The 25,509-nt window shown below is 48.3% G+C and overlaps 5 protein-coding genes and 4 non-coding genes across 11 annotated transcripts; 5 read left to right on the forward strand and 4 right to left on the reverse strand.

Annotated features, from left to right (window-relative positions):
* Positions 1-150: 150 nt before the first annotated feature.
* LOC117896908 (uncharacterized protein DDB_G0285291) lies at positions 151-1,988 on the reverse strand. Its single transcript, XM_034805445.1, has 2 exons — positions 1,882-1,988; positions 151-1,269 (listed from the first exon to the last, which is right to left on the reverse strand). The coding sequence occupies exon 2, from the start codon at positions 1,255-1,257 to the stop codon at positions 232-234; it is 1,026 nt and encodes a 341-aa protein (XP_034661336.1). The 5' UTR covers positions 1,258-1,269; positions 1,882-1,988; the 3' UTR covers positions 151-231.
* Positions 1,989-4,692: 2,704 nt separating this feature from the next.
* On the forward strand, positions 4,693-4,774 carry Trnas-gcu. The gene has a single exon. It is a non-coding gene; the product is annotated as a tRNA-Ser (tRNA).
* Positions 4,775-4,981: 207 nt separating this feature from the next.
* Positions 4,982-5,063, reverse strand: Trnas-gcu. The gene has a single exon. It is a non-coding gene; the product is annotated as a tRNA-Ser (tRNA).
* A 224-nt stretch (positions 5,064-5,287) lies between these two features.
* Trnas-gcu lies at positions 5,288-5,369 on the reverse strand. The gene has a single exon. It is a non-coding gene; the product is annotated as a tRNA-Ser (tRNA).
* Positions 5,370-5,699: 330 nt separating this feature from the next.
* Positions 5,700-5,781, forward strand: Trnas-gcu. The gene has a single exon. It is a non-coding gene; the product is annotated as a tRNA-Ser (tRNA).
* A 4,505-nt stretch (positions 5,782-10,286) lies between these two features.
* Positions 10,287-12,853, forward strand: LOC117896646. 2 transcript variants are annotated; one of them, XM_034805092.1, is made up of 2 exons: positions 10,287-10,758; positions 12,193-12,853. In XM_034805092.1, exon 2 carries the CDS (start codon positions 12,373-12,375, stop codon positions 12,823-12,825), a length of 453 nt encoding a protein of 150 aa, XP_034660983.1. In that variant the 5' UTR covers positions 10,287-10,758; positions 12,193-12,372; the 3' UTR covers positions 12,826-12,853. The 2 variants fall into 2 exon arrangements, with proteins under 2 accessions (XP_034660983.1, XP_034660984.1); XM_034805093.1 differs by lacking the exon at positions 10,287-10,758 and having other exon boundaries at positions 12,194-12,277; positions 12,310-12,853.
* An 874-nt stretch (positions 12,854-13,727) lies between these two features.
* On the forward strand, positions 13,728-16,302 carry LOC117897360 (IQ and ubiquitin-like domain-containing protein). Its single transcript, XM_034806142.1, has 8 exons — positions 13,728-14,199; positions 14,259-14,514; positions 14,581-14,798; positions 14,859-15,369; positions 15,428-15,560; positions 15,613-15,725; positions 15,788-15,972; positions 16,023-16,302. Exons 1-8 carry the CDS (start codon positions 13,760-13,762, stop codon positions 16,285-16,287), a joined length of 2,121 nt encoding a protein of 706 aa, XP_034662033.1. The 5' UTR covers positions 13,728-13,759; the 3' UTR covers positions 16,288-16,302.
* A 70-nt stretch (positions 16,303-16,372) lies between these two features.
* LOC117897361 (FAST kinase domain-containing protein 4) lies at positions 16,373-18,768 on the reverse strand. Of its 2 annotated transcripts, XM_034806143.1 has the most exons (7): positions 18,680-18,768; positions 18,287-18,506; positions 17,521-18,234; positions 17,208-17,457; positions 16,876-17,150; positions 16,746-16,815; positions 16,373-16,689 (listed from the first exon to the last, which is right to left on the reverse strand). In XM_034806143.1, exons 2-7 carry the CDS (start codon positions 18,462-18,464, stop codon positions 16,479-16,481), a joined length of 1,698 nt encoding a protein of 565 aa, XP_034662034.1. In that variant the 5' UTR covers positions 18,465-18,506; positions 18,680-18,768; the 3' UTR covers positions 16,373-16,478. The 2 variants fall into 2 exon arrangements, with proteins under 2 accessions (XP_034662034.1, XP_034662035.1); XM_034806144.1 differs by lacking the exon at positions 18,680-18,768 and having other exon boundaries at positions 18,287-18,641.
* A 157-nt stretch (positions 18,769-18,925) lies between these two features.
* Positions 18,926-25,067, forward strand: LOC117896310 (telomere length regulation protein TEL2 homolog). The gene is given in 7 exon segments (XM_034804534.1): positions 18,926-19,285; positions 20,233-20,434; positions 20,494-20,875; positions 20,935-21,028; positions 21,093-21,865; positions 22,142-24,465; positions 24,467-25,067. Coding segments are annotated over 7 exon segments (4,305 nt in total). The 5' UTR covers positions 18,926-19,232; the 3' UTR covers positions 24,944-25,067.
* The last annotated feature ends 442 nt before the right edge of the window (positions 25,068-25,509 follow it).

Here is a 25,509-nt window from a genome sequence, read left to right on the forward strand (position 1 = left end):
GAGACAAAAAGAAAGGCAAAAGGGAACTTCTTATATCTTTTTACCGCTTTTCAGTCAATTTTCCTTGTAAATTCGCGTTCTTTCTTTTAAATGTTCTCATTAAAAAAGAATATTTAAGACACATTTCTTTTTTTATTTAATTTAAAATGTTGTGTCATCTTACGATCTAATAAATGCATTCTATAATACTTTCAGTTGGTGCCACTGCCTCGGGCAGACTGTGGGCTGCACTCAGTAGTAGCTCTGATCGTTGTACAGCGGACTGAGGTTGTTGGGCAGGATGTAGATGTCCTCGGGACGACCGTTGAACACGAACGGACGCTTCAGCGAGGTCAGTTTGGAGTCGTGCTGCGGCACTGGCAGGGAGGCGAGTCCGAAGCCCTGCTGAGACTGCCCGTAGCCGGCGGAGGGCGCGGACATGGGCCGGAAGGGATTGCTGGGCGTGGGCGGGCGACCCACGCCGTATCCGGATGTAAACTGTCCCAAATCGCTAGGCGATCCATTGACCTGGTAGATGCCGCTGGGCTTGCCGTTGGCCAGGAAATTGACGGGCAGATTGAACACGGAACCGAAGGTGGAGAACGAGGGCATCGGCTGGTAGGTGAGCAGCGGGGAGAAGCCGTTGCCAAAGGGATTCGGTGGCATGTTCGGGACGAACATGTACGGCGTAGGCGGCAGGCGGACGTAGTAGATGGGCGAGTTCCGAGCCGGAGACGTTGGATGAGGTGCGGCCGGACGACGTCCGCCAGCGGCACGCGACATGACCACATCCTCGAGGTCGTTGGTGGCCCCAGGGAAGGCGGGATAGAACATATCGGGGGCTATGTAGAGCGGGAAGGGGATGAGCACGGGCTGGGCATAGCCAATGAAGGGCATCATCTTGGGCACGCTCTCGTAGGGATTGGCCATTCCCTGTGCACCCGCATAGGCGCTCCAGGGGTAGTTGGAGGAGGCCGGCAGCCGGGACTCCTGTTTGCCCTCCTGCAGCATCTGGTAAGGATCATGGTCCTCCTCCTCGTCGCTCTTCAGCTCCTGCGACTCGGCGAGCGCATCCTGGACATACTGCTGGGCGTGCACCTGCTGCTGTGGCAGCTGCTGTTGCTGCTGCTGCTGCAGCTGTGCTGCCTGCGACACCTGCCCCTGCTTCTGTTGGCTCTGCTTCTTCACCAGCTGCGCGAGATTGGCCGCTGCGGTCAGCGCCAACAACTGTTCCAGCAGCAGCAGGCTCAGCAGTATGCTCCAAATGTGGTGGCCCATTGCTGGTAGTAGCTGTAAAACGAGCATGGGATTGGTGGTTGAGTGAACCGCTGACCCACAGACGCACTCGAGCTCACATCGAGCCGATTTGCATGCCTCGGGGCACTTTCTCACACTCCAATTGCGCAACGAGCGTCAGTTGTGTTTCCCCCCAAACCCCACGGCAAGTGCAGACAACGGAGAAATATGGCCAGAAAATTAGATTAGCTTGAGGCGAGCTTTGGCGCTAATGAAAATGGGAAGAGCTTTACAACTGAGAGAGGAGAGAGGGAGATATGCATCTAAAAGATGCTCTCCTTTGGCACTATTTGTCAGAAATCTACAAATAAATATTTATAATTTATCTATCCTCTAGAAAGAATACCTCAAAGCTCACATGTTAACACAAATAACAGACAGAGGAACATCCTGAGTTATGTATATTAAGGATTAAGGAGGCTGGAAACTGTTTCATTCAGTTAATACAAATCTTCTCTGGATTTAACACTTCTCTGGTAAGTCCTAGAGATAAAATGATCCTCAAATTCTTTGCTGCTTCTCTTTAATATTGTTCTCTCTTTTTGTTCGCTCTGTTTTAAATCACTTCTTCACTTGACACTTTCTTCACATTTGCTCTGTTCTCACCAATTAGTACGGATATCTTCAGTTGGTTTAACAGGATCAAGATCAGGCGTCCAGTGCTGAGCGATGACGGGCAACGAAAGTTTGGTCTAAACTGCACAGCAGGCGCGTTCAACTGAAAATGAGTTTGATCGCGGCCAGAATTCGCGCTTTATATGGTGGATCAGGCCCATTCTGCTCGTTCTCAGCCGCAGTCTGCGTCGCGCAGCGGCTGCGATTGCGCAGAAGTCAAAGCCGCTGAGTGAACTGATGCCACTGTGGCATCAGAGAGGGGGTTTGTTTGCATTTGCAAAGTTGTTCCCAACGCCTTTTTCCCTATGATTTGGTGGTTCTGTGGCAAGTGATAAATCGGCTAATTGCCAGCGGCTTAAACGCCAGCTTAATTAGCCTCAAATGTGAATGGCCCGGTACATGGTTGCCCCGTCATCCCGTCCAGCACAACCAAGTCAAGCAAAGCCAAACCAAGCCAGCAGGCAAGTGGCAATATCACATTTTCAGCATGCACATGCAATTGTTGCAAAGGGCAGAAAAAATGGCAGAAAAAGTAATCGCGAGCAATGTTAATTACCATGGAAGCAACATGTGTACGATCATCTAAGGTCTGGGCCATAAGAAGCGCCCTCTGCGGAACGCCCGCGATTATGCATTTTAATTTTTATGACAGAGAGAAGCAGCAGCAGATCTGGAAGCAACAATCTAAAGTTGGAGTTGGAGATGGAGCGCGGCTCATTAGCCAATGATATCCGCCTGGCATTCCGCTCAAGCACCTGTTGCTCCTGCTAAAGATCTCTTCCCAGTGGCATAATTGGGCATAATTGTGCGATTGCAGGTACATGCATATTTAGTGTGCATCTTTATTGTCCGCACAACGATTAAGTAATGCCAGTCATAGAATAGTTGTGGCACCCAGCAGCACCCAGCACCTAGCACCCAGAGGATGCCACATCACATCACGTCACATCACTCTTTTCGTTCTGCCACAGATGCATAATTATGTTGATATTCCAGATGAGCAGATAAACCATCTTGGAGCCGCCACTGACTCTGCCACTGCCAGTGCCACTGCCGCCTGGCAGGCATTATTAATACATATTCTAATATGAATAATTTGTTTATTTGTCAAAGCCAGCGGCATTGGCGCCGGCGCTGGCGTTGAGATTAGAGCAATAATAAATTACGCAGCTAATTAAGCGGCGGGCTACTGCCACTGCAGCCACAGTGCTGGTGCTGGAGTGCTGGAGACAACCAACCACGCAGATGCAAAAGATACAGATACATGCCGCAGATTGCAGCAAGTACGAGCAGCCGTACAAGCAACGAACAGCAGCGACGACAATAATGAACGGTTCGTGTTGTATGTTGCAGCACTCGTTTTCGTATATGCAGGTATTAAAGCCAAACAAAACCAAGCCCAAGTCGGTTCGGACCGGGCCTGGCCTGGCCAAGAGGCCTGGAACAAGCCAACGTAATTAGCCTTGGAATGTCCTTGTGCACGTGACTAGCCCCGGACTGGAGACTCCACTCTCTGCACTGTAGTAGTTGTACTCGTACTTTGTCTTGGTGTGGGGCTAAATATAAAACGCGCGTGCCTTTGGATCATCAAAACCTTGGCCACTTTCCTAACGAACCCGAAGGCGACACACGTTAGGTGACAATGCTGGGTCTGGGTGTTTGGCATCGCGGCATCGCTGTATCGCTGTATCCGTATAGGCATTTGGAACGTAAACAACTGCCAGCTATCTGGGCGACAAGGGTTCATTAACACCAACTGACAGCTGGCACCCAGGAATGGTCCAAGTCCAAGCCCAATACTCGTATCTGTTTCCCATAGCTGCGAATATTCAAATCGCTGAAGCTCTCATATTAAATCATCAGTACAGGAACAGAAGCATCATCATTACCTGCACCACCAAGCACCACCACTAAGCAGAACCCATGGACAGCCGACACACTTGCTCGAGCATGGCTCATCTAAAGTAAACCACTTTTGTTTTTACACCAAACTTTAGACAGAGAAGTACAAAAAAAAAGGGGAGAGATATAAAAAGAAATCCACGACAGAAGATCAACAGAGAACTGGGTCAGAGGCAGCACGATCGCCAGCAGAGAATCCGAGAATTATTGAAAACCCCTTCGAACGTCCGTCGCCCTCCACAGAATGGCTGAGCAAACAAATTACTCCACGAATAACTGATGGAGTGCGAGGAGCGCTCAAGGGTGGTCGATTGGATAGAAAAATACCCTATACGATTCGGATTTAAGTTATTCAAGAGAATGGAACGACATTCCATGTCTTTCTAGAATTTGTATCCAACTTCCTAGTTAGAATAATAATCTAAGTCAGATCATATTTTATACTGTTTACTTCCAAAACGATAAGTGGGAATTCCAAGTTTTTGCCATTCTAAGCCTTTCCAGCCCAAACCCTATATACCCCATTCACAATTTACATATAGAACATCTTAGGATCTTAAGCTTCACTTAAGTTGTGGTGCAGTCCACACGAGCCACTACTTGGCCACTTTCTTTAGCCGCAAACAGACAATTACTCTGCCAAAAGCTTATTCACTTTATTTGCAATTATTTTGCCCCTTTTTATTGACACAATTCTTAAGCAAACAATTAAAGAATTCATAAATAAACCCATATACACAGAAAACACTTCCGGGTTAGCGTATATTATATATTGTAACCATTTATGGAAAAGTACAATATCTGTAAATACTTCAAATCAGTTGCTCTATATGGGTTCTTTGATAAGAACTAACAAAAGCTTTATTGGAAATTGGGTCTTGCGCAGAGCCTCCGCCATAAGACGAGGTGGCCGAGAGGTTAAGGCGTTGGACTGCTAATCCAATGTGCTCTGCACGCGTGGGTTCGAATCCCATCCTCGTCGAGTTGCAATTTTTGCAACTAACTTAGTTAAATGTATTTTTATATTTTTTTTTATAAAAAATATGAAACAATTAGTACTCCTTTTCGGATGAGCTTGTTTGTTGTTCAAGTTTCTGCTGTAGAGCACAATTTGTAATCCTGAGAGGTTAATTAAATCAAGGATATTTTTTGCACTATTTGTTAGCCATATCCATAAAAAAAACCTTTTCGACGAGGATGGGATTCGAACCCACGCGTGCAGAGCACATTGGATTAGCAGTCCAACGCCTTAACCTCTCGGCCACCTCGTCATATAGGATGTACCTTTTTTGGATCGTTTTTTAAAGGAAAGAGTATATGTAATCGCACAATAAAATGACCTTGAATAGTAACTACTATTCAATTGTAAACAACAATAAAAAGACAATCTATCCACTGTCCAGCTTATAGCTATAAAACTATCCTTAAAATATTTGGCAATAAGCAAAAAAAATAATATTTAATAAGAAATAAAAATAATTGCAAAAAGTTTCTTCGACGAGGATGGGATTCGAACCCACGCGTGCAGAGCACATTGGATTAGCAGTCCAACGCCTTAACCACTCGGCCACCTCGTCCCTTGCTCAGGGTAGGTCCAACTTTCGATTAGTTAAGAGAGCAGTAGGCCTGCACACTATTACCGATAGCAAGCAGTGCGTGCAAACATTACACTAGAACTTGCCGATGTGGCCAAGTTCCGATGTGGAATTATCAGTAATTTAATGGACAAAAAATATATAGAAATGTGCGGCCAACATGGGCAAAATGCTTTTTATGTCATATAAATCATCTATCGGCTGCTGTGAGTTTTATTTGTCACATATATTAGTCTTATCAATGACGATAAGAACTATGTGGCAGGCAGAACCGGTTGACGAAATCAGCATCTGTCTGCCAAGGCCGCATATGACGAGGTGGCCGAGAGGTTAAGGCGTTGGACTGCTAATCCAATGTGCTCTGCACGCGTGGGTTCGAATCCCATCCTCGTCGGGAAACTTTTTGAAACCATCTTTCTTTTTATTTTATTTTGTGAAACTATAATTAAATATCAGTGAGATATGCTACTGGCAAGTAGAAATAAACCATGTTCCGGGTGAAGCAATGTAAGCCATTAAAACAGCGACACTGCGTGTAGTGGCGTGCGGATGGATCGCCCTGGAAGGCGAGATGGTTATCTTATTTCAATTGAAATTAAAGTTTTACGGCCCCGCCAGCAGATGAGAGACAATAATGGCCAGTCAGCAGTATAAAGCGGACTGGAAATAGATACATTGATAACAGCTTAAGTGTCGCTCCGTTCCGATGGTGGCATGCGATGATCTCTGGAATGGGATACTGTGGAGGATGCTGGGGGAGACGGAGAGACCTCGTTTCAGCCAGATGAATTCTCCAGAACTTGAGTTTATTGACATTGAGCGTGGAAAGGGCACGCCCCGCCCGCCCAAAGTGTGTCTTCAGAGCCATTAAGACAGTGCCCCGTCTGCCGTGTGCTTTGCTTCTGTCAAGGTCGCGCAAGATGGGATCGGAAATAATGGATATAAAATTCGCAAAACTCTGGGGGTCGTTTGGGCCAGCAAAAACAAACAATGCCCATACGAAAAATTAAATTCCAATTGAAAATAATAGTTGGCTTTTGCCCGTGTCTGTTGCGGGCCAAAACAATAAAAGCCATCGGAGCAATTAACTCCATTTCCAATGATTTCTTTCTCGTCCGCTCACCGGCTAATTAATGCACTTTGTACAATTATTGTACAATAATTATGCGATCCAGTAGAGTACCCGAACCATCTGAGATCTGGGGATACTGATGATGTTTCGTTAGCTTTTCCTTTTTACTGACTGACGGCCAACAGGTTTTCAATTAATAAAACTTATTTCTCGATCATTAATCGCGGAAAGGCGAAACAGACGGTAAAGAATTTTCTTTCAACCATTTGACGGACGACGTGCTGAAATCTTCCTGCCACTGAAAAAGGCCATAAAGCTACCACCATAACCATCATTAACGATCTTCCGTACAACTATCGTTTGCTCTAATTGTCAGACGCTTGGAAAGTTTTGTTTGTGTGTTTTTATTTTTCGTTTATGGCGGGTCTAAATCATCTGGCAATTGAGATACAGACCGCGAATCGTTAGTCGGTTGTGGGTGATGGAAAAAGTGCATAGCTGGAAAAGCGAAATCTGTTTTGCCCGAACTTTGGGACACTTCTGGGGACTTCCCCCCGCACTCTTTCTTTGAAGCACTTGAGGCTCTCGTTGTGACTCAATAGGTAGCCAACAGTCTTGACTCGAGTTTCGGCATCAGTTCATAACCAATCGCCCCCATTCAGCGCAGGCCAAGCTCCAGTGCCCGCCATCAAAACGCCCATTTCAAGCTGCCCCCTTACCCCCTTGGCACTTTCACAAAATCCACCAAAGAATACGCCAAACGCTTTCGGGAACGGATGAGCAAATATTGAATTTTGTGGCTGACAATCGTTGGTACTCGTAGCTGTAGCTGGCAGCAGGTAGCTGGTGCCAGTAGCTGTACGTATATTTTCCTTTCGTTACACTTTTCCTTTTTTGCGATCTACAAATATTTGACTTTCGATGAAAGTCAATGCAAACGTGCAGGCAGCCTGACCCCAATCCAGGGGCTTACTCAGAAATGCCACAATTGCCGCCACGCTGCAGCAATGCCATCGATGCACGGGCATATCCAGATGGTTGGCATTGCATCATAAAACTGCGACTGGCCACAACATCATTCCACATGCATTCCCCGAAGCGGAGTGGCATGGGGTTTCGATCTGCTGTATCAAACAGCCCACAAATGACAAAAGCAAATGCTAAAATAAGCCCAAACAAAGGCGCAAAGTGCCCCAACCTGAAGCCCAACTGAGTCAGTTAACGAGAAGGGGGGTTTAATGAACCTGCGAATTTATCGCCAATAAAAGATTTGCTATAATTGGGCAATATATAATCGTTGGGATTTAAGCCGGTCGCCGGTCGCTGGTCACCGATCGACGGTCGTCCGTCGCATGCCGCATTTGCCGGCTGCTTATCTGACTTATCGGACTGGGTGGGTGTTCCCGCCATTCATCTAAATGGATCTGGGGGGATCTCCTTTGCCCTGTCTCCCTATCGGGGAGCCTCTAAGCCGCTAATTAAAACGTTGGCCATGTAAATGAAGCCTCCGACAGACGGCGAACCCGCTCGAAAAATGCTTAAAAATTCAGTAGCCAAACACGCAAGCGCCACCAGCTAACAGCGAGCAGGCAGCAGCCAGCAGGCAGCAGGCAGCAGCCACCAGGCAACAGCCTACAGCCAAGAGTGTGTGTCTGTCATGTCATTCATGGCAAAGCCCGAGACTCTGTCCAGACGTGGGTATAGCTGATGACTTTGGGGTTGGAGTTGTGGTTGTAGCTGAAGCTGGGTTTGTGTTTGGCTTTGCCTTTGGTGGGGTTTACTTACAGGGAGGCAGGGTACAAATTTACACACAGCTGTCTCGTTTGCTTTGGCCATCTATCTATATTGCTTCCGTCAGCATTAAACATATTAGTCTTAATAATTCCGAAGCTCGGTTCACACAAGCCCTGCCAGAAATGAGACACAGATGCAGATACTTGGCGTTTACAGCTTGTTCGTGATTTGTGTTGTCTAATCGCTAACAATTATGCTGGATAGTATGTGGCTGCAGATGGATCTACGCTCCGCCATCAGATGCGTGCAGTTAGTTGGCTCACTCCCGTGTCTATATCGGGGAGAACGTGTATCTGGCAGATACATATCTGCCAACCCAGCGGTAGCTCTGCCACTTGGCACATGCGAGAGCTTACGCACTTCAACACACACTTCAGCGTGGACAGAGGCCAGAGTAATTGCCGAATGGCGGGTTAGAGGGGAGGCTGCCAAGGCTAATTAATATTTAAAAGTGTTTGGGATCCATCAGCCATGCTGGGAGAACGTACCTAAACGCACAATTTGTTTTATTTGAACGAGTGGAGTCCGACCGAGTACTATTTGCGGTTGTGTCATTTGCTTTTGCTTGTCTTGTCTGTGGTCCGTAGCTGGGTGAAAGATGCCCCGGACATGGGAAAGTTGCTCTGTTGCGTGTGGAAATGCTTTTATATAATCTCTCTTTGGCAGTGGAAGTTGCTTTTACTTGTTTTAATTAGCCGAAAAGGCACATAAAACCTGGCTCACAAAAGGGGAAGTGATATAATTAACACTAATTTTGCTCGAAATTCGCTATAAATTATGACAAATTTGAATGATTTATTGCATGGACAACTGGCTCATTGGGTCGCATAAGAATTTCTCTCTCTGGCAAAGAACTCCCTTTCGCTCCCATTTAGCCAACACTTCTCAATCAGCGTCAACACATCACGCAAAAGTGTTTAGAGAATGCCAGAGAATGCCAGTCCCTCGGGCCTTTGGCCAATTAAATTATGATGGATGCAAAAACTTTACCCTCGAAGCGCCACACGCACAGTGACCAGCCCAGAGTGTAGGAGCCGGCACCTGGTGGATGTGGCTTGCGTTGCCCTGTCAATAGGCAAGACAAAGATGTAAAACTATAGAGTCGACTATGAGATACCGGGTGTAAAGTCTTATAAAGTCAGATAAGTAGAGTAAGGCAAGCAGCAGATATTTCTTACATTAATCAGGAGAACGGCAGCTAAAAACAACCAACAAGCCAATATAACCTTGTGCCAATTATACGAGGAATATGTGTAAAAACAAAAGATGAGAGAGCAAAAACTGCAAAAAGAGAAGCCTCAACACGCCTCAACCGGGGGGCTTCGTGTTACCTTCAACGGCCTTTGTTGTCGTAGGTTCATTTGTAACTAATTTGTTCACAATATTGGAAAGACAAAGAGCTGGAATTCAGAGCAGAAGATGCTACTTTGCTCGTAACACTGTTGCTTGAGGTGTAATTCAATCAAAAGCTGACTGGACTGGAGTGGACTGGACTGGTCAAGTGGTATTGGGTTTCCTGCTGCGTACAGCTCTGACACTTTCCTGTCGTGATATGCAAATGCCGCCGCAGACTGAGGGAAGTGATGAATCAATTTTCTCCCCTGTTACTTTTGTCAAGCAAATAGCAAAGAGACAGAAGAGTCTGAAAACCCACAAAGTGCAATCGCAAACTGTAACAGTAAGTGGACAAACAATAAACTGGCTAATTTATGGGTCGCTCTTCGACTAACGATCTTGGAACCTCTCTTCTACCGAGTATCTAAGGACAGCACAGCTCATCCATCGAAGATCTTGGCTCCGCTTATCCACAGAGCATTATGTGCCCCCTCTTACACCCTGACGATCAGACCCCATCATCCATCGACTAAAGATAATTTGCCAGCGTCTGTCTGGTAGCCAACTAGTTAGAGTTAGATGGCTTGGACCTCACACACAACAATAAAAGTTGCGCCGGTCCCGGCTCACACTTACAGTTGCTGTCGCCCCACAACGAAACGACGACGACGACGGCAGTAGCAACAGCAGCAGCAGCAGCAGCAGCGACGTCGGCCGACTGATTTTTGATTTAAGAAGAAAAAAAAAACAAATTACAAACAGTCCGCAGACTCATTTATTTGCCGCACTTCGAGGCGTTCACAACGTTCAAACAGCAGCGCGCGCACCACGATCGACAGTGTCGGCAAAGCAGTGCGACCAAGCGGTTTACAATTTAATTCAAATTTAAATTCAAATCAACGCAGAATATATGCATAATACGTGAAAAGCTATTAATTAAATGTTACAAGTGATATTAACTTTTAAATAAATATAGAAAAACGTGATCGAACGTGCGCATCCCATAAATTCCATAATTTATGCAGCAAAAAAAACCAAGCCAGGAAGGACACTTGGGCAATAAATTAATCGACGCTTTACAGTCAATATAATTAAAGAAAATACGTAATCAAACAGCATCGACAACTACTAAGAAAGTAAAACCGGCAGCTGTACTCAGAGCCATTTAAAGTGAGTTTTTTTGTAGATGCAAATAATCTCGTATTCCCAAAGAGGATGGGATGCGTTGGGATGGAGGGAGTGGTGTGGAGGGTTTATTCATTTGCATTTGACAGCTGGCAGCAGTCCATTAAATTAATACGCTTTTAATTGCTGGACGTCCGTATCGACAACTCGAGTTCGTTGCCAAAGTCTTTCGTCTTTCATCTTTCACTCACAGCGAGAAGAGGCAGATGACATGATTAATCGCGATGAGACCACATAATGGCATAGGCACAAAAATGAACATGACCTTGGAAATATTGTTCATGCTTATGTGTTGATAAAGGCACGAAACCACACATCAAATTAAGATAATTGAACTCTACTCACAAGTGGACAAATCAAGATTTTCGCCAGACAGAAGCGATCAGCAGCTCGTGTGAACCGCAGACCATTAGGGATTAGAAATCCAACCAAAACAATTAAATTGTAATAAGCTTTTCCCCAACATCTGTCTGTGTGTCTGTGTGTGTGGTCCCATGGGCTCTTTGTTCTGTTATCGGTCCAGCGATCATATATCATCCCAGATTCCTAGACATTCTGCAATTTGTCAGGCTGGCAAAAAATAAAGCCTCAGGCCATGGACAGATTTGTAGACAAATGTCTAAATCGAAGGGGGGCGATTCCAGAAAAATATTAGCATATCGTAGAATCTGTTGACCAAGGAAAGGGGCGCTCCAAAACGTTTACGCCCCGAAAATGGTGTTTTCCCGCCGCTTGTTCTGCGATTTTGATCGGTGTTTCGTTTAGGCCCGTCGCCGTCGCCGCCGTCGCCGACAGCTTGTTGTCTGCTCAATTTTACTCGATTTTCTGTTTGGACCTCTCGGGTTGATCAATTTACTTTTTGTTGTTGCATCTATTTTTTAAAGGCTCATCATTAATCACTGAAGCGTTGAAATCTGCCCCGCCAGATGGCGCTCGACGCGCTCATTAGCGTAATTGCTCAGTCGGCGTCGCTGCTGGCGTCGCTCTTTGAGGCTTAGAGGCTTTGATTAGCGTGCATTAAATGCTTTCATTTAAATCAAATCGAAACGAAAATTACCCACCCGAGAGTAGTCGTGGTATGTGTATTACACGTGTGTGTGTGTGTGTGTGTGTGTGTGTGTGTGTGTGTGGGGAACGTGAGAAACTTTACAATGTAAAGGCGAAAGATTTTGCGCTTTGATGCGCCCAGACAATTTATTTATTATTAAATTATTCGGCTTTGGCATGATGTGACTTGCAGAAATCGCTCTTTGATTATTATACGAATTCGGGTGTTGGCTTTTTGGGTTTTGATTTTGTATTTGGATTTTCAACTCCCCATCCATCAAATGCTGAAACAATTAGGGGAGCACTTCGCGCGTGTGGGTCGAGCACTTTCCATTGTCTTTTGCCTTGACACTCTCTGGCTTCTCTTTGCAGCATGACGCCCCGGCTGCTACACTTGGTGGCACTGTTCGCGTTGGCCAGTCTGGTCCAGGCCTTTCCCTACTCCTACCACATGAGAGCCCCTCGCCGCTGCCAATCGATGGCCTGGAGGCGGAGGGTGGTCCGCTGGCCAACAGAATTGTGGTGCAGTCGCCGTCGCTGGACAATGTGTATATGGATTATGTGGTCACATCGAAGCCGCTGAACCTGCGGAAGTACAACAAGAACGGCAGTAAGACGAAAAAAACGAAAAAGGATTCGAAAATCTATTATATACCCGTACCCCCACTGCCCTTCCGTCACATACCCGGCATCGGTCTGGACTATCAGCCCATGAAAATCAATCCCATCCTGCTGGAAAAGGAAACGCAGACGACGCAGGCGCCCCAGCAGAGCACCACAGTCCGTCCATTAGCACTGAAGCCAATGCCGGGCAAGCCATCGATGGATCCCAATAACCTGGGCTACTTCTATCCCAGCAAACTGTTGCGGGTGCAGCACCAGAAGGATTACTACTTCAACGGGCGTCCCCATCGGCTGCAGGTGGCCCATGCCGATGCCAAGTCCGCCCTGACTGCCCTCAATCTTAAGTCCAAGTTCTACTACAATAAAAATATTATTTATTAATAAATTTAGCTAGCAAACAATTAAACCATTTAATGCTTTTTCATCTCGAGGTAACCGAATATCTTAAGCAGCTTTGCCAAAGCCTTTTAAGTGGATCAGATTTCCCATTGCCAAATTTGGGTCATAAACGTACGAATGGGGAGAAAGAAAGCTCTGGCTAAGCGGAGGCTCCATTAATTTTGATGATATCTGTATACATACGATCGTGATATAATAGCACAACCATCATTATTATCCCGGCTTCCGCATCGGCATCGGCATCGCAGTAGCCATCGACATCATCATCAAATCAACTTCACGTGTGGCCTGGCAGTCTTTCCAATCCATTTAGTAAATGTAATTACTGTCACCGTTGTTCCCTCCAAGTTCCAAATGTTCATTCAACAAATGTTATGCAACAACTAGGCACGAATGTGAGGCTTTCAATAAAGTTTAAAAACTGAAAAGTTAATCAACAGAACAGTGCCAGTTTTCGGATAACTCCAAGCGCAATTTGCACGATTTGATAACTCAAACCTTTGCGAAGAAACTGAAATTAGGGCAATTAGAAAACAATTTTGTATGCAAATTTGTGTAGTGCCCGTTGGAGTTGGGCAGCTCCGACTCATTAGATGATTGGAAGCTTTCACTCGTGGAAATCTGATGCGAATGCGTGAGAAAATTAAGCAACCGAACCGCTGGGGAACACTGAACTATGGCCAGAACGCTGGGCCTGGCCAGCGGTGCGTTGCCACAACAGGGCGCCTAGCAGCGGCACTCAAGTTATTGAACAAATTCGTTGCCGGGGCAGCCCCTTCGTGACCCAGTCTCTCCCAGTCTGAGGTCTTCATCCAACTCGAAAACAGATCCCAGCAGGCAGGTTTCCGATTAGTTTAACCACCCAGAATATTCCCAGAAAAAGGTTCAAATACAAATATATTTTTGGAGTGAAAAGATGAGTGCCCCGGAGTGTCCTCCGGCATTTGTGTGCAATGTGCAGCTAAATGTGGATGCCGCAGAGCGGCCCAAGCAGCCGGCGGGCTGTGCCCCAGCCTACGATGCGAACAGCACCGAGTCGGAGCACACGGAGGAGTGTTGTGTGGAGCTGGAGAATGTCACCGTGAAGTTTCACATCTCCGATACGGATATTGTGGCTCAGGTCTATCCCAACTGCATGACCCTGGCCGAGGTGAAGCAGGACATATCGCGCAAGTTCGAGGTGGAGCCACAGCTGCTGGTGCTCAGGCAGGACAATCGTCCACTGTGCGACTCCCTGCCCATCAATGCCACCAAGTTCGATGAGTTCGGGATACACGAATTCCAGCTGGAGCTTCGCGTGCCCAAGGACATCGGGAAAGAACCAGTTCCCAAGCTAGATCTGGATGTCTACTACGAGTGAGGAGAATAAATTATTCAGTAAAAATCTTCAACCTGCAGATCTCATTGTCCCACAGCAAGCACCGCCTGGCGGACTTCATCACTGTCCACATCCCTGGCGAGGACACGGAGGATGGTCAGCCCAAAAACGTGGTGGTGGAGATTGTGAATGCTGCCATCGTGAAGCCCTTTCTGTGTGGCTACAGGGACAGGGCCAGCGGCAAAGAGTATCTCGATGCCTTCTCCCAGACGGGGCCCTACTTTGACAGATGGAAGGCCAGGCGCTATTACTCCAGGGATACCCAGACTTGGGAGCCCAAAGAAAAGACTCTGGTGGGTGGAATAAATCTCAAATGATTTGCTTGGTAGCTAATTTCTGTTCCTGCAAATCGCCTCTAGAACACAGCCCATGAGCAGTCGGTGCAGTGCCATCTCGATGGCATCAATGTGCTGTACGTGTCGGCGGCCAACGATTTCGTCATCGTTCCGGGCAAATACCAGACCTTTGCCCAGAAGGAACGTGCGGAACGGAAGCTGGAGAAGATCCAGCTCATACAGCGCAACTGGCGGCGTTGGATCCTGTGGAAGTACATCCACATTCGCGCCAAGGAGTATCGGTGAGTGCACAACAAAGACTTAAGCCAAAAGAGCACCCAGCTAATCCCTTTCCTGTCCAGTCGCTTGGTGCGCAATCGCGAGGAGGAGGAAGATCGTTACGAAAAGTGCGTGGAGCAGCGCGTGGATCGGCAGCTGGCGATCAAGCAGTTTCCCCGCTCCAAGGATGACTTTGATCTCCTGTACGCCGAAATTTGTGTCTGGAAGCGGGCCGAACTGAAGCGGATTGCAGCCAACTATGAGGGTCCCGCCCGCATCTCCGAGGTGAACATTCTCCTGGACAAGGAGATCCAACTGCTGAATGGAGTGGAACGGCAGCGTCGTCTCGTCTGCAAAGCCATGGAGGACTTTCGCAAGGATCAGCTGCTCAAGAAGATGGGCAAACCAATCGAATGGATTGGCTACAAGGATTGCAAGATCCACATGGACTTGCTGAGCACGCAGCGCGTTCGCTTCCTCACCGAAGTCTACAAGGATCTGCGAGTGCCAGTGTCAAGAGATGTGCGCCTGACCCTCATACGCCGTGTCATGGAGATACTCATGGAGGAGACTTGCTTTCCCGACTTTCCAGAGGTTTGGTTCTGACCCAAGGAATATTTTACTCTACTTAAGTGGTGGTGCCTCTTTTCAGCTCTTTGATCTGTTTGAGCGGGAGAAAAATTTGCTGCTCTACGCCACGTCAAGCGATGTGCAAATTCTGCGCAAGCGCCAGAACATTCTCTTCTTCGAGCTGATCAAGTTCCAGAAGAGCGAGCGGAACAAAAGTGAGTGGATCCATAGAATCAAACACTTTTAAGGCTTAATCTCCTTTCGCAGGGGCTCCCTCTCGCATGTGCATCGTGTGCAAGAAGGTCAAGGAATACAAGGAGTTTGCCATACGCACGCGCCAGAGTCATGTGGATACCTGCAAGAGTTGCTACTACCTGAAGGTGGGGATAGTCCACAATCCAATCCTCAGTTCTCTTTGCCGATTAATCTCATCTCTCTTCAGTTAACGGCCACAGAGAACACGGTGTACCAATCCATACTGAGGTGCGTGCAACGCGATGAGCGCAAGCGAAAGTGCACCACATCCTTTGCCTTTGTGATGCAGTCGGACGATGTGCGCCACATCATTGACAAGATCTGGCACGGCCACTCGGCACTCAGCAAGGCACAGAATCTCAACGAATTGAGGTAAGGGTTAAATCAATAATTCTTAGCTCCTATCTTGACTTTCTACTTAGATTACCGCGTTGGAACAAGAGCGACGATTGGGCCCCTTGGAATTGTGTGTGTCTGACAGAGCGGGAGACCCGCGATCACTACAAGATCGAGGACATCGAGAAGGTGTACGATCCCAAGTTTGTTTTGCATGTCAGCAATCGTCACATGTTGGCCCGAAGTCTGTTCCAAACGCTGGCAGCCGTGGCCATCGAGTTCCAGGAGACGGGACAGTGGTGGAAGGTGGGCATGAACAAGCAGCGCACCAGCAATTTGGATGCCATCTAAAGGCAGTCTATCATTTCGTATATGAACCTAATACACAGATATTCCATCGCTTAAATTAAAGGTTTAATGAACATGCAAAGGCAGATGTTGTTTAGCCTTTAATTCAGCGCCTAATTTTACATTTACAAAATTTAAACAATTTCAATTTTGATTAAAAATTACAAGGGAAATTAAATAAACTACAACTGCAATTACTTGCTTCTAACAATCGCCTTGAACTTTGCATCCAAATACTGAACGCGCTTCAGCAGCTTGTCGCTGGTGCTGAACTCATTGTACGGCACTGGTATGACCTGGTAGCCACTCTTCTCCAGCAGATCGATCGTTAGGTTCGTCACTCCGCTGGCACTGCGATGCGTGCCATGGCAAATGTCATGGAAATCAATCACCATTAGCGCCACCCTAAAAAACGATGCATTAAATATATATTTGGTCCAGCAAAATGTGGTGTAACTTACTTAATTGCATTTGGATTCTCCTTGTCCAAAGGCAGGGGATTTCTATTAGCATCAAATTGACAAAGCGCATCTGAAAGTTGTCACGATTATAAGAGAGTTTGAAATTGGTAGATTAAAAGATTTCTTTTACCTATAAGAAAGCCCATTTTGCTGTCCACCGACGTCTGTACATGGTTAGTGGCAGGCAGAAGGCTCTTGAGTGCATCAAGCATGCCATTTACCAGAATCTGTTTCGTCTTCGTGTGGGCCATGGGCACTTGGTAGGCAGGACTATCGGCTGGCAGCAAGACACCCTTGTAATCTGTGGCCAAAAGCTGTGCATAACTATTCAGATTCAGTAGCCTCATCTTGGAGACGGGTGTCAGGCCAGACTTGTCCTTTTCCAACTTCTCCAGGAATCCAGGACTGAGAAAAGTAATCAATCGGTGGATTAAATGATACATTTTTGCATTTCAAACTCACCTTAAGACCGAATCGAGGTGCTTGTGTTCCACCAGCCCGAGCATGGTCAGGGACCAGACATAGCTCAGCCATTCGGATTGTTTGGTAAAGTCCTCCCGCACAATGGATTTTGCCAGTTTGTTGCTCACATCTTCAAGCAGGGCACTCTTGAAATTCAGCAATGACGATGTGAGGAAATAAGCGCTGAGATCTTGTGGGCGGCAGATTTCACTGTTCTTCACCAGCCACTGCGTCAGCGATTCCAGGATATCTAACATACAGCAGTTGTTAATATAGAGAGCAACACGAACAGCAAGTTTCTCCATGGACTAACCCAAATCTCGATAGCGCAAAATGCCCAAGCTGGTGAGTATGGATCCCACTACCGCTGACTTGTCCACGTTCTTTGGCAGAGCTGCTTGCACATCGGCACAGACCTTGGCGCTCAGCACCGAGTCCTGGAAGTTCAGCGTGGCCATGGCATAGAGAACATCCGCCGACTGCTTCAGGTCCAGGGGTTCTGAGGCGCTGCTGATGTTGAAGGCCAGCGAGCGTAGCAGGGGAGTGCTACGTCGCTTCCGCTGTGCCAGAGTACTCATCACCTTGACCATTTGGGGCAGGCTGATGCTGGCAATCAGCTTAGCCGCCTCATCGTCTCCGGCCACGCCGAGCACCGTGTTTAGATCGTCCGTGCGGAAGCCGGAAATACGTTTGCTGCTTCCGTTGGCAGCGCCGTTGTTCTTGTTGTTTCCGCCGCCATTCTTGGGCACGGTGCGGCCCAGCATGCGGCAGATGCGCAAGAATCTGGTGTCATTCTCGAACTCGGCTATCTTGACGCGGTCCACGGTGCTCCACTCGGCCAGTATCGAGACGATCCTGAGAGCATGCTGGCGCGAGAAGGCGTTGTTGTTTTCCGTGATGGCCAGCAGTCCATTGACCGACTTCGCATTGATAATGCGCTCATCTATGCTGCTGGAGGCGGGAGTCTTCTTTTCATCCTTTGGGCTCTCGTTCCGCAGCGACTCGAAGGCAGCAGCAACCAATTGGCCTGCAAATAACGTGATTCTGGTTAGCTCAATCCAATTGGATGGGCAACGTACCTTTTGGTTTCTTTGCATCCGTTGCCGGTGTGCGAGCTTCAGTCTCGCTCATCTCGGTTCCCTGCCCAGTGGCCGCCGTAGCCAGTGGACCACTTGCCGACCGGACATTGCTGCTGTAGGCGGCACGGCGGTATATCTGCGTGACAATACTGCCGGCAAAGCGTTGTAGTCCCAACATTTTCAGTTATGCTCCCAGCGGCGACGAATCTCACTCTTCACGCTGCAAAAACCAAAGAAGTTTACATAACCTTTTTGTTTACATTTTTTTCAACCAAAACCAGCATGGCAGAGCAGTGCTAGGCCAAAAGCAGGCGCCACATTGACCAATTATGTATATTCTCAGCAAAATCAGCCGTGTTTCATTTAATATTTGTACTTTTTATTCAAACTTTCCTATAAAACGTCGAGAATCGCAGATGACGGCAGCGGCAGCTGATTGTGAAGTGCTGCAACCAGGGCTACCAAAACCATCGATATAACGACATCGTTCATCGAACATTAGAAAACTAAATTAGGAAAACCAAATAAGTAGGAGATTGATTTTCCCTCACAACATCAGACTTTGAAATCCTACTTTTTCGCTCAAACAATATCGATATCAAACCAGCGGACAATTGCCAAAGCCTCGACACTATCGATAGATCCATTCATACTTTTGCAGCCCTAAAAGACAGCTCACCAAAAATTTTGCTGCTGTGATTTTAATTTTGGTTTAAATTTTATTTAAATTTGTCGGAAACTGCACGCGGAGTGCGCAAGATCAGCAACTAGAGCAGCAGTAAACACGGAGTGCACAATATTCATGCAAAAACCCATCTCATTAGCAGTTGCACACACCAAAAAACAACAACGAAAACGAGTTCGAGTGCGAGCTGTAGTTGAATTTTTCAGCCAGCAGCCAGTCCGAGATTGTGTGAAAAATTCCAGAGGATAAAATTGCTTTAAAATGGTTGATAAATTTATAAGCATGTGGAAAGTGCGCGAATTGGCGGACAAAGTGTAAGTTGTCTAGATAGTGATAATGGTGGTACATACACATGCACTCAAGATAATGGAATGGTGTGTACAACATTCTCTTGAGGAGACACTCCCACGCCCCTGCCCAATTGCCACCCCCACCCTACCTTACACTTGAGCGGACAGGTGCTAATATTTGATTTTCGTGCCTGTAAGGGAAATAGGTTTAGACATGCTCCTAATTTATGGGTAATAGCAGTCATTCAAGATGCATTTTTGGTATGGGATTATGGCCGTTTTGTTGCTGTTTTCAAGGTTGTTCGTAATTCCGAAATGAGCTCGACTCGCAGCCACATAAACACAAAGACATTCCCCTATACACAAGCCCAAAGCAGCAGCAGCAATGTGTGAGTGTGATTGTGTGTGTGAAGCTTTATCAAGAAAACATTTTGTTTGCCTTCCGCTGCGCTGCCCAAATATAACAGAAGTACATGTATTTCCACCTGTGTTAACACTTCCATTGACTTTCCAGTGAAATTTTCGTTTTGCCATCAACTTATTAATTACTTTCTGTTGGCGACTTTCCGCTGCTGCCCTGTGCGTGTGCCAACACACCTGTGGGTGGCGCAACTGTGTGTGTTCCCTCCCCCAAATGTGGCGATCGGTTTCCCTTTCCCATTCCTCCGGACCTTCCGTTCCACATAAGTGAACGCAAGTTGCAGGCATGCCATTGTTGGGGGGCTACTACTTTTTCTGCTAGCACTTTCCGGGACTGGTGCTCTGGGGCTTATCTAGAAGCTGATAAGGGCCTCTGGCCCAGTTGCGACAATTAACACTTGACGCGCTCCCATCACGTTTAGAATGTCATACCGAAGCCATGTTTTGCTTCAGCTTATCGTAACAACTTTAAGCCCCTCCGCTGGCACATCGTATATCTTAATTTTTCCAATGACCAACCCCCTTCCCTCCTCTGTTTTGGTTTCCCGCAGCACCAATGTCGTGATGAACTACACCGAGACGGAAGGTAAGGTGCGGGAGGCCACCAACGATGACCCCTGGGGACCCACGGGGCCGCTCATGCAGGAGTTGGCCTACGCCACCTTCTCCTACGAGACGTTCCCGGAAGTCATGTCCATGCTGTGGAAGCGCATGCTGCAGGACAACAAGACCAACTGGCGACGAACCTACAAGGTGAGTCCGTTTTGTGTGCTCCAATTGGATTGATCTGAAATGGAAATCTCCAATTACAGAGTCTGTTGCTGCTTAACTATTTGGTGCGCAATGGGTCGGAGCGCGTGGTGACATCATCGCGGGAGCACATCTACGATCTGCGCTCGTTGGAGAACTACACTTTTACCGACGAGGGCGGCAAAGATCAGGGTATTAATGTTAGGCATAAGGTACGAGAGCTTATAGACTTCATTCAGGATGATGATCGCTTGCGAGAGGAGCGCAAAAAGGCGAAAAAGAACAAGGACAAGTACATTGGCATGAGCAGCGATGCTATGGGCATGCGTGGCTCCAGTGGATACAGCGGCTATAGTGGAGGCGGTGGCGGCAGCGGCGGTGGCGGTGGCAGTGGTGGAGGCTACAACGATGGAGATTGGCGCTCAAATCGTGGAGACAATTGGTGTAAGTATCATCAATCGAATGAATGGTTAGTGGAACAGATATTAATGAACCCATTGCAGACTCTGACAAGACCGTCGGGGATCGGTACGAAGATGAAGATACTCATTACGATGGAGAGCGCGAGGGCTCTGACAGCGATTCCCCGAGTCCCAGGCAAGTGTTCAAACAATATAAACAATCAATCAAACAACATCTAACTTTTGGTATCTTCCTGCAGACGCAACTATCGCTACAATGATCGGGCAAGTCCCGCCGAAGTGGCCACCGAGACCACCAAAGCGCCCAACCTCAACATGAACATTCGTACAGGCAAGACCGTTGTCAGCTCGCCAGTGTCCAAGCAGCCTGTTTCGGCTTCGGCAGCGACTTCTTCTGGTGCGACCAAGCCGGCGCTATCGCAGAAGAAGATCGATCTGGGTGCGGCTGCCACCTTTGGCAAGCAGCCGCCGAGCAGCGCCGCCGGCATACACTCGCCCACGCACCGCGACACACCCACCAGCCTGGATCTAATGGGCGGCGGCTCACCCAGCAGCAGCCACAACAACAATTCACAAAGCAATAACAATGATCTGCTCGACGATCTGTTCAAGACCTGTGCCACAACTCCAGAGAAGACGCTGAACAGTGCCGCCGTCATTGTGGACGACGATGACGACTTCAATCCACGAGCCCCGGAAGCCGGACAGCAGGAGTTCGGTGACTTTGCGTCTGCGTTTGGGGGCAGTTCCTCGGCTCCCGTCAGTGAGCCACCGTCAACGGGCATACTCCCAGCGGCCAGCAATGATGAGTTTGCCGACTTTGCTGCATTCCAAGGCTCAACGACATCCACCTCGGCGCTCGATGGCAACCTGTTGAAGACAGCGACACCAGCGAACGATTCCTTTGACTTGTTCAATGCGTCGCCAGCAGCAGCAGCCGGAACAGCGGGCACAGCCACAGATCTTCTCGCTGGACTGGGGGATCTGTCGATACACCAAAGCATGCCAATGGGTGAGTTTTTAATGTACTTTAAATTAAGTATTAGATCTAGACTAGAGTTAGTCATAGGATTAGGCTTAGGATCTTTTATACGAGTATTTACGAGAGTATTTAGGAAACGTTGCATGTCGGCGCCCGCCTTGGAGCTTGACTAGAGCCCATTATCTCTAGCTCGGGCTCCCTCCCATCCCACACAAACACACCACACACACTCCTCCACACACACACATAAACGGCAACATATTCCAATCGGATGCACTCGTTCTCTTCTCTCATTCTCTCTCGCAGCAGCAGCAGGAGCAGCTGTTGAAATGCAGTTGACAGCCACAAGCCAACAGTCGCTGCCACCGCTTCCCCCACCGCCGGAGTGGGTGCATCAGGCCCTCGCTAAGGCTGTCAAAGAACTGCATGATTTGGGACAGGTTGAGAGCTCATCAGATGCCGCTCTGGTGGCAGCCACTCTGCAGAAACTACACACCTTGAATGCCCTGCCTGGATATGCCACGCCTGAGCAGCTGGTGGGACTCGATCGCCAGGCATTCGATTGGACTGCACTGGTGGTGGCCAATGGCGAGTACTCGGCCCTGCTGAGCCAGCTGGTTGGATTGTTCAGCCCGGACTGGCCAGAGGCATCGCGCGATTTGGATGTCGTCAATCTGCTGCGGATGGATCACAGTTTTGCGTACACACAATTGGCCTTTGAGACGCTGCACCGACAGCTGGATAGAGTGCCTAGAACAATCAGCTCTCTGTTTGGATTCCTGCTGCAGGATGAGTGCCTGCTGTCGATTAGCTTGCTGCACATTTCGCGCCAGAGGGCCGTGCTGATGAAGCGCTTCGCGCGCACAATTAAGGTGATGCCCGAGAGGCTGGTGGAGGAGCACGATGCCCAGGTGAGGCAGTTCATTCAGCTGATCATTGGACTGCCGGGTGAGGTGGCCAATCGCCTGGGCCGCCAGCTGCCGGAGATGTACGCCCCCACGCGATATGGACATCTGCTGCTGCGCCAGTGGCTGCGGTCCCTGCACTTTGTGCTGCAATGCGAGGAAAGTTCGGAATACTTTGATTTGTCGCCGTACTCGTGGCTGCTCTCACAGCTGGTCAATCACTTCCATGATGCCGCCACCTTGGAGGATCTCTTGCGTGTGCTGAAGGACTACGCCGTGGCACCCAACGGACGAAAAGTGGTGGCATCCATTCTGCTGGAACTGGAGCCTGCAGCATGTCTTAAGGTGGCTCAGTCTGCCCTCTCGGCTCAACTCAATCTCTATGTGCTGCTTGGACCGGTTGCCCTGGAGTCTGCACCCCACTGGAAGCACTGCCTGCTGCAGAAGCTGCCCCTCCAGCGGACGCCCAGCGAAAACAAACAGCTCTTTCCCCTGGTGTCCTACCTGCACGTAGTGGCTCCCGCCCAGCTGCAGGTGCTCTTCAATCAGCTGCTGGGAATCTGGTCGAAGCGCATCTCCCTGCAGAAGCTGAGCGGCCAGGAGCACTTGGCCATATCCAAGCTGCTCGTGCTCGCTGGAAAGTGTCTCTGCAAGGGACTGGATGTGGGCCTGGACAGCAAGCGGCAGCTGCACGACGGACTGAGCCATCATCTGGAGTCGCCGGATGCCCTGCAGCGGCATGTGGGCATGAAGACAGTGGAGCTGCTGTTCAACTTTATGGAGCAACCGGACTGCAAGGACGAGGATCGCTTGCGCTTCAACTACGATTTCATGCGAGAGACGCGGGATTGGCACATTTTTGAAGAGTTCGATGAGTTGGCTCTGTTTGAGTGCCCGCGCAAGTCGGAATTGGATGAAAAGCCCAGCCCAAAGCATGTCAAGCAATTGGAGTCACATCTGCGACAATTCATGGGCAGTCTGGAGGAAGAGCAAACCGTTCAGATCCCAGAGATGACGAATGATAAACCGTCGGAGGTAAAAGAGAATCTCAAAATGCAGTTGGACTCGGATGATGAGCCGCCATTGGACTCAGATGATGATGATGATGGACTGAAGCCGTACGACATGTCCAATGACATTTCCAACACCCTCGAACAGCGACCCAAGTTCCTGCTGGACTTGCTGCAGCTCCTTCGCTCCAAGTGCGAGAACTATCAGGTCTTTGAGGGAGCTCTGGGCACAGCAGAACAGCTCATACGCGGCCAGCTGGCCAGGCACGATGCCAAGCTGGCCCTGGACCTCATCCGACTGTTCATCACTCTGGAAATGCAGTTCTATTTCGAGGACTTTGAGCGCACGCAGTTCAACTGTTGCGTGGCCATCTGTGTCGCCCATCCTGGCCCCTGTGCGGAGTACTTGTGCCGACAGTTTCACACAGACAACTCCTGCTATGCGGCCAATGTGCGCATTCTGATCCTTCAGGTACTGGCAGCAGCGGCCAAGGAAATTTCAGGCGACACTAACCAAACGGATGAGAGTGTATCGTTGGACATTGTACCGCCGGCAGCCAAGCAGCCGCGCAAATTTCAACTGCAGAATGAGGAAGACAGCCCAGCGGCACGTCTGGCTGCCGCACAGCGGATCATACGCGAGCGCCTGCGGTCGAAGACAAGGCGGTACTTCAGCAAACCCAAGACCCATTTGGGGCAGCAGCAGGAGCGGGCCAAACCCGTACCATGCCGTGGCAGGAACCTTCTTCTTCAGCCTGGTGCGTGGTCAACGCACACGCCAGATGCTGTACGTGAAGTACGAGGACATTGCGCACAACATTGATACCCAGCTGCTGGTCAATCTGCTGCACACGCTGTCCGTGCTGGTGATGTGCTCGCAGAACTGCACGCTGCTGCCCATGATGACCCGCGAGATCTTTGATCTGTGCGCCTTTGTGCGCTTCAATGTCGAGGCCCGAGTCCGTGCGGCCACGCTGCAGTTGATTGGCATCGCTCTGGTCACCACGCCCGCCCAGGTGCTGACGCAGCACTTTGCCGAATCGCTGAATGAACTCCAGCGCTGGCTGGATGACTTTGTGCGCTCGCCCTTGGTGGGTGGCGAGACCTCGGAGGAGTGCCGCGACCTGGCCCAACAAATACTGAGCACATGCTACACGCTCTTCGATTCAGCGGCCATGGAGCAGGCATCCTAGAAATACATTCCTCTGATAACACGGTGTCCTTAACATTTCATAGTAGTATTAAGCTGATTTAAATAGAATATCTATGTATGTGTAACTGTTGGAACTATCTTTATGTATTCCAAAGCTTGCCAAAAAAAAAAAAAACAAAAAAACTAAAGCCATTGTATCGCAGGTACTATATACAGATATCAACAGATTTATTTCATTTCAACTATGTCTATTCTTTTATTTATTTGTTTCCTTTACTCCCACACTGCATATATGCATATACACACAAATCGGATTTGATTTCGTTAACAAACAAAACATATTTATGTATGTACATTCTTCCTTCAATTGCGATGCGATCGATTGCGAAAAGCATTTCTCAATATTCCTGGCATTGTGTCGCATCCGCAGTCGCAGCCGCAGCCGCGGACGCACTAGGTAAACGATAAAACTGAACAAAAAAATCCAATCTAGAGCAGCAGCAGCATCAGCAAGCGTACACTCTAGCTGTAACCGAGATACGAGTACGAACTATCCTATCGTATCTTTTGTTTATGTCATTTGCACGCGACAACTTGTTTTTGCTG

This window comes from Drosophila subobscura, chromosome O (assembly GCF_008121235.1).
Source record: "Drosophila subobscura isolate 14011-0131.10 chromosome O, UCBerk_Dsub_1.0, whole genome shotgun sequence".
NCBI classification, from domain to species: Eukaryota; Metazoa; Arthropoda; class Insecta; order Diptera; family Drosophilidae; genus Drosophila; species Drosophila subobscura.

Coding starts and splice junctions, on each gene's coding strand:
- LOC117896908 (XM_034805445.1), bottom strand. CDS start 1,257: ATGGGCCACCACATTTGGAGCATACTGCTGAGCCTGCTGCTGCTGGAA.
- LOC117897360 (XM_034806142.1), top strand. CDS start 13,760: ATGAGTGCCCCGGAGTGTCCTCCGGCATTTGTGTGCAATGTGCAGCTA. Junction 15,561..15,612: donor GAAGAGCGAGCGGAACAAAA/GTGAGTGGATCC, acceptor CTCCTTTCGCAG/GGGCTCCCTCTCGCATGTGC. Junction 15,726..15,787: donor AGAGTTGCTACTACCTGAAG/GTGGGGATAGTC, acceptor ATCTCTCTTCAG/TTAACGGCCACAGAGAACAC.
- LOC117897361 (XM_034806143.1), bottom strand. CDS start 18,464: ATGTTGGGACTACAACGCTTTGCCGGCAGTATTGTCACGCAGATATAC. Junction 18,235..18,286: donor GGATGCAAAGAAACCAAAAG/GTACGTTGCCCA, acceptor CGTTATTTGCAG/GCCAATTGGTTGCTGCTGCC. Junction 16,816..16,875: donor CAAAATGGGCTTTCTTATAG/GTAAAAGAAATC, acceptor GACAACTTTCAG/ATGCGCTTTGTCAATTTGAT.
- LOC117896646 (XM_034805093.1), top strand. CDS start 12,194: ATGACGCCCCGGCTGCTACACTTGGTGGCACTGTTCGCGTTGGCCAGT. Junction 12,278..12,309: donor CCTACTCCTACCACATGAGA/GCCCCTCGCCGC, acceptor GATGGCCTGGAG/GCGGAGGGTGGTCCGCTGGC.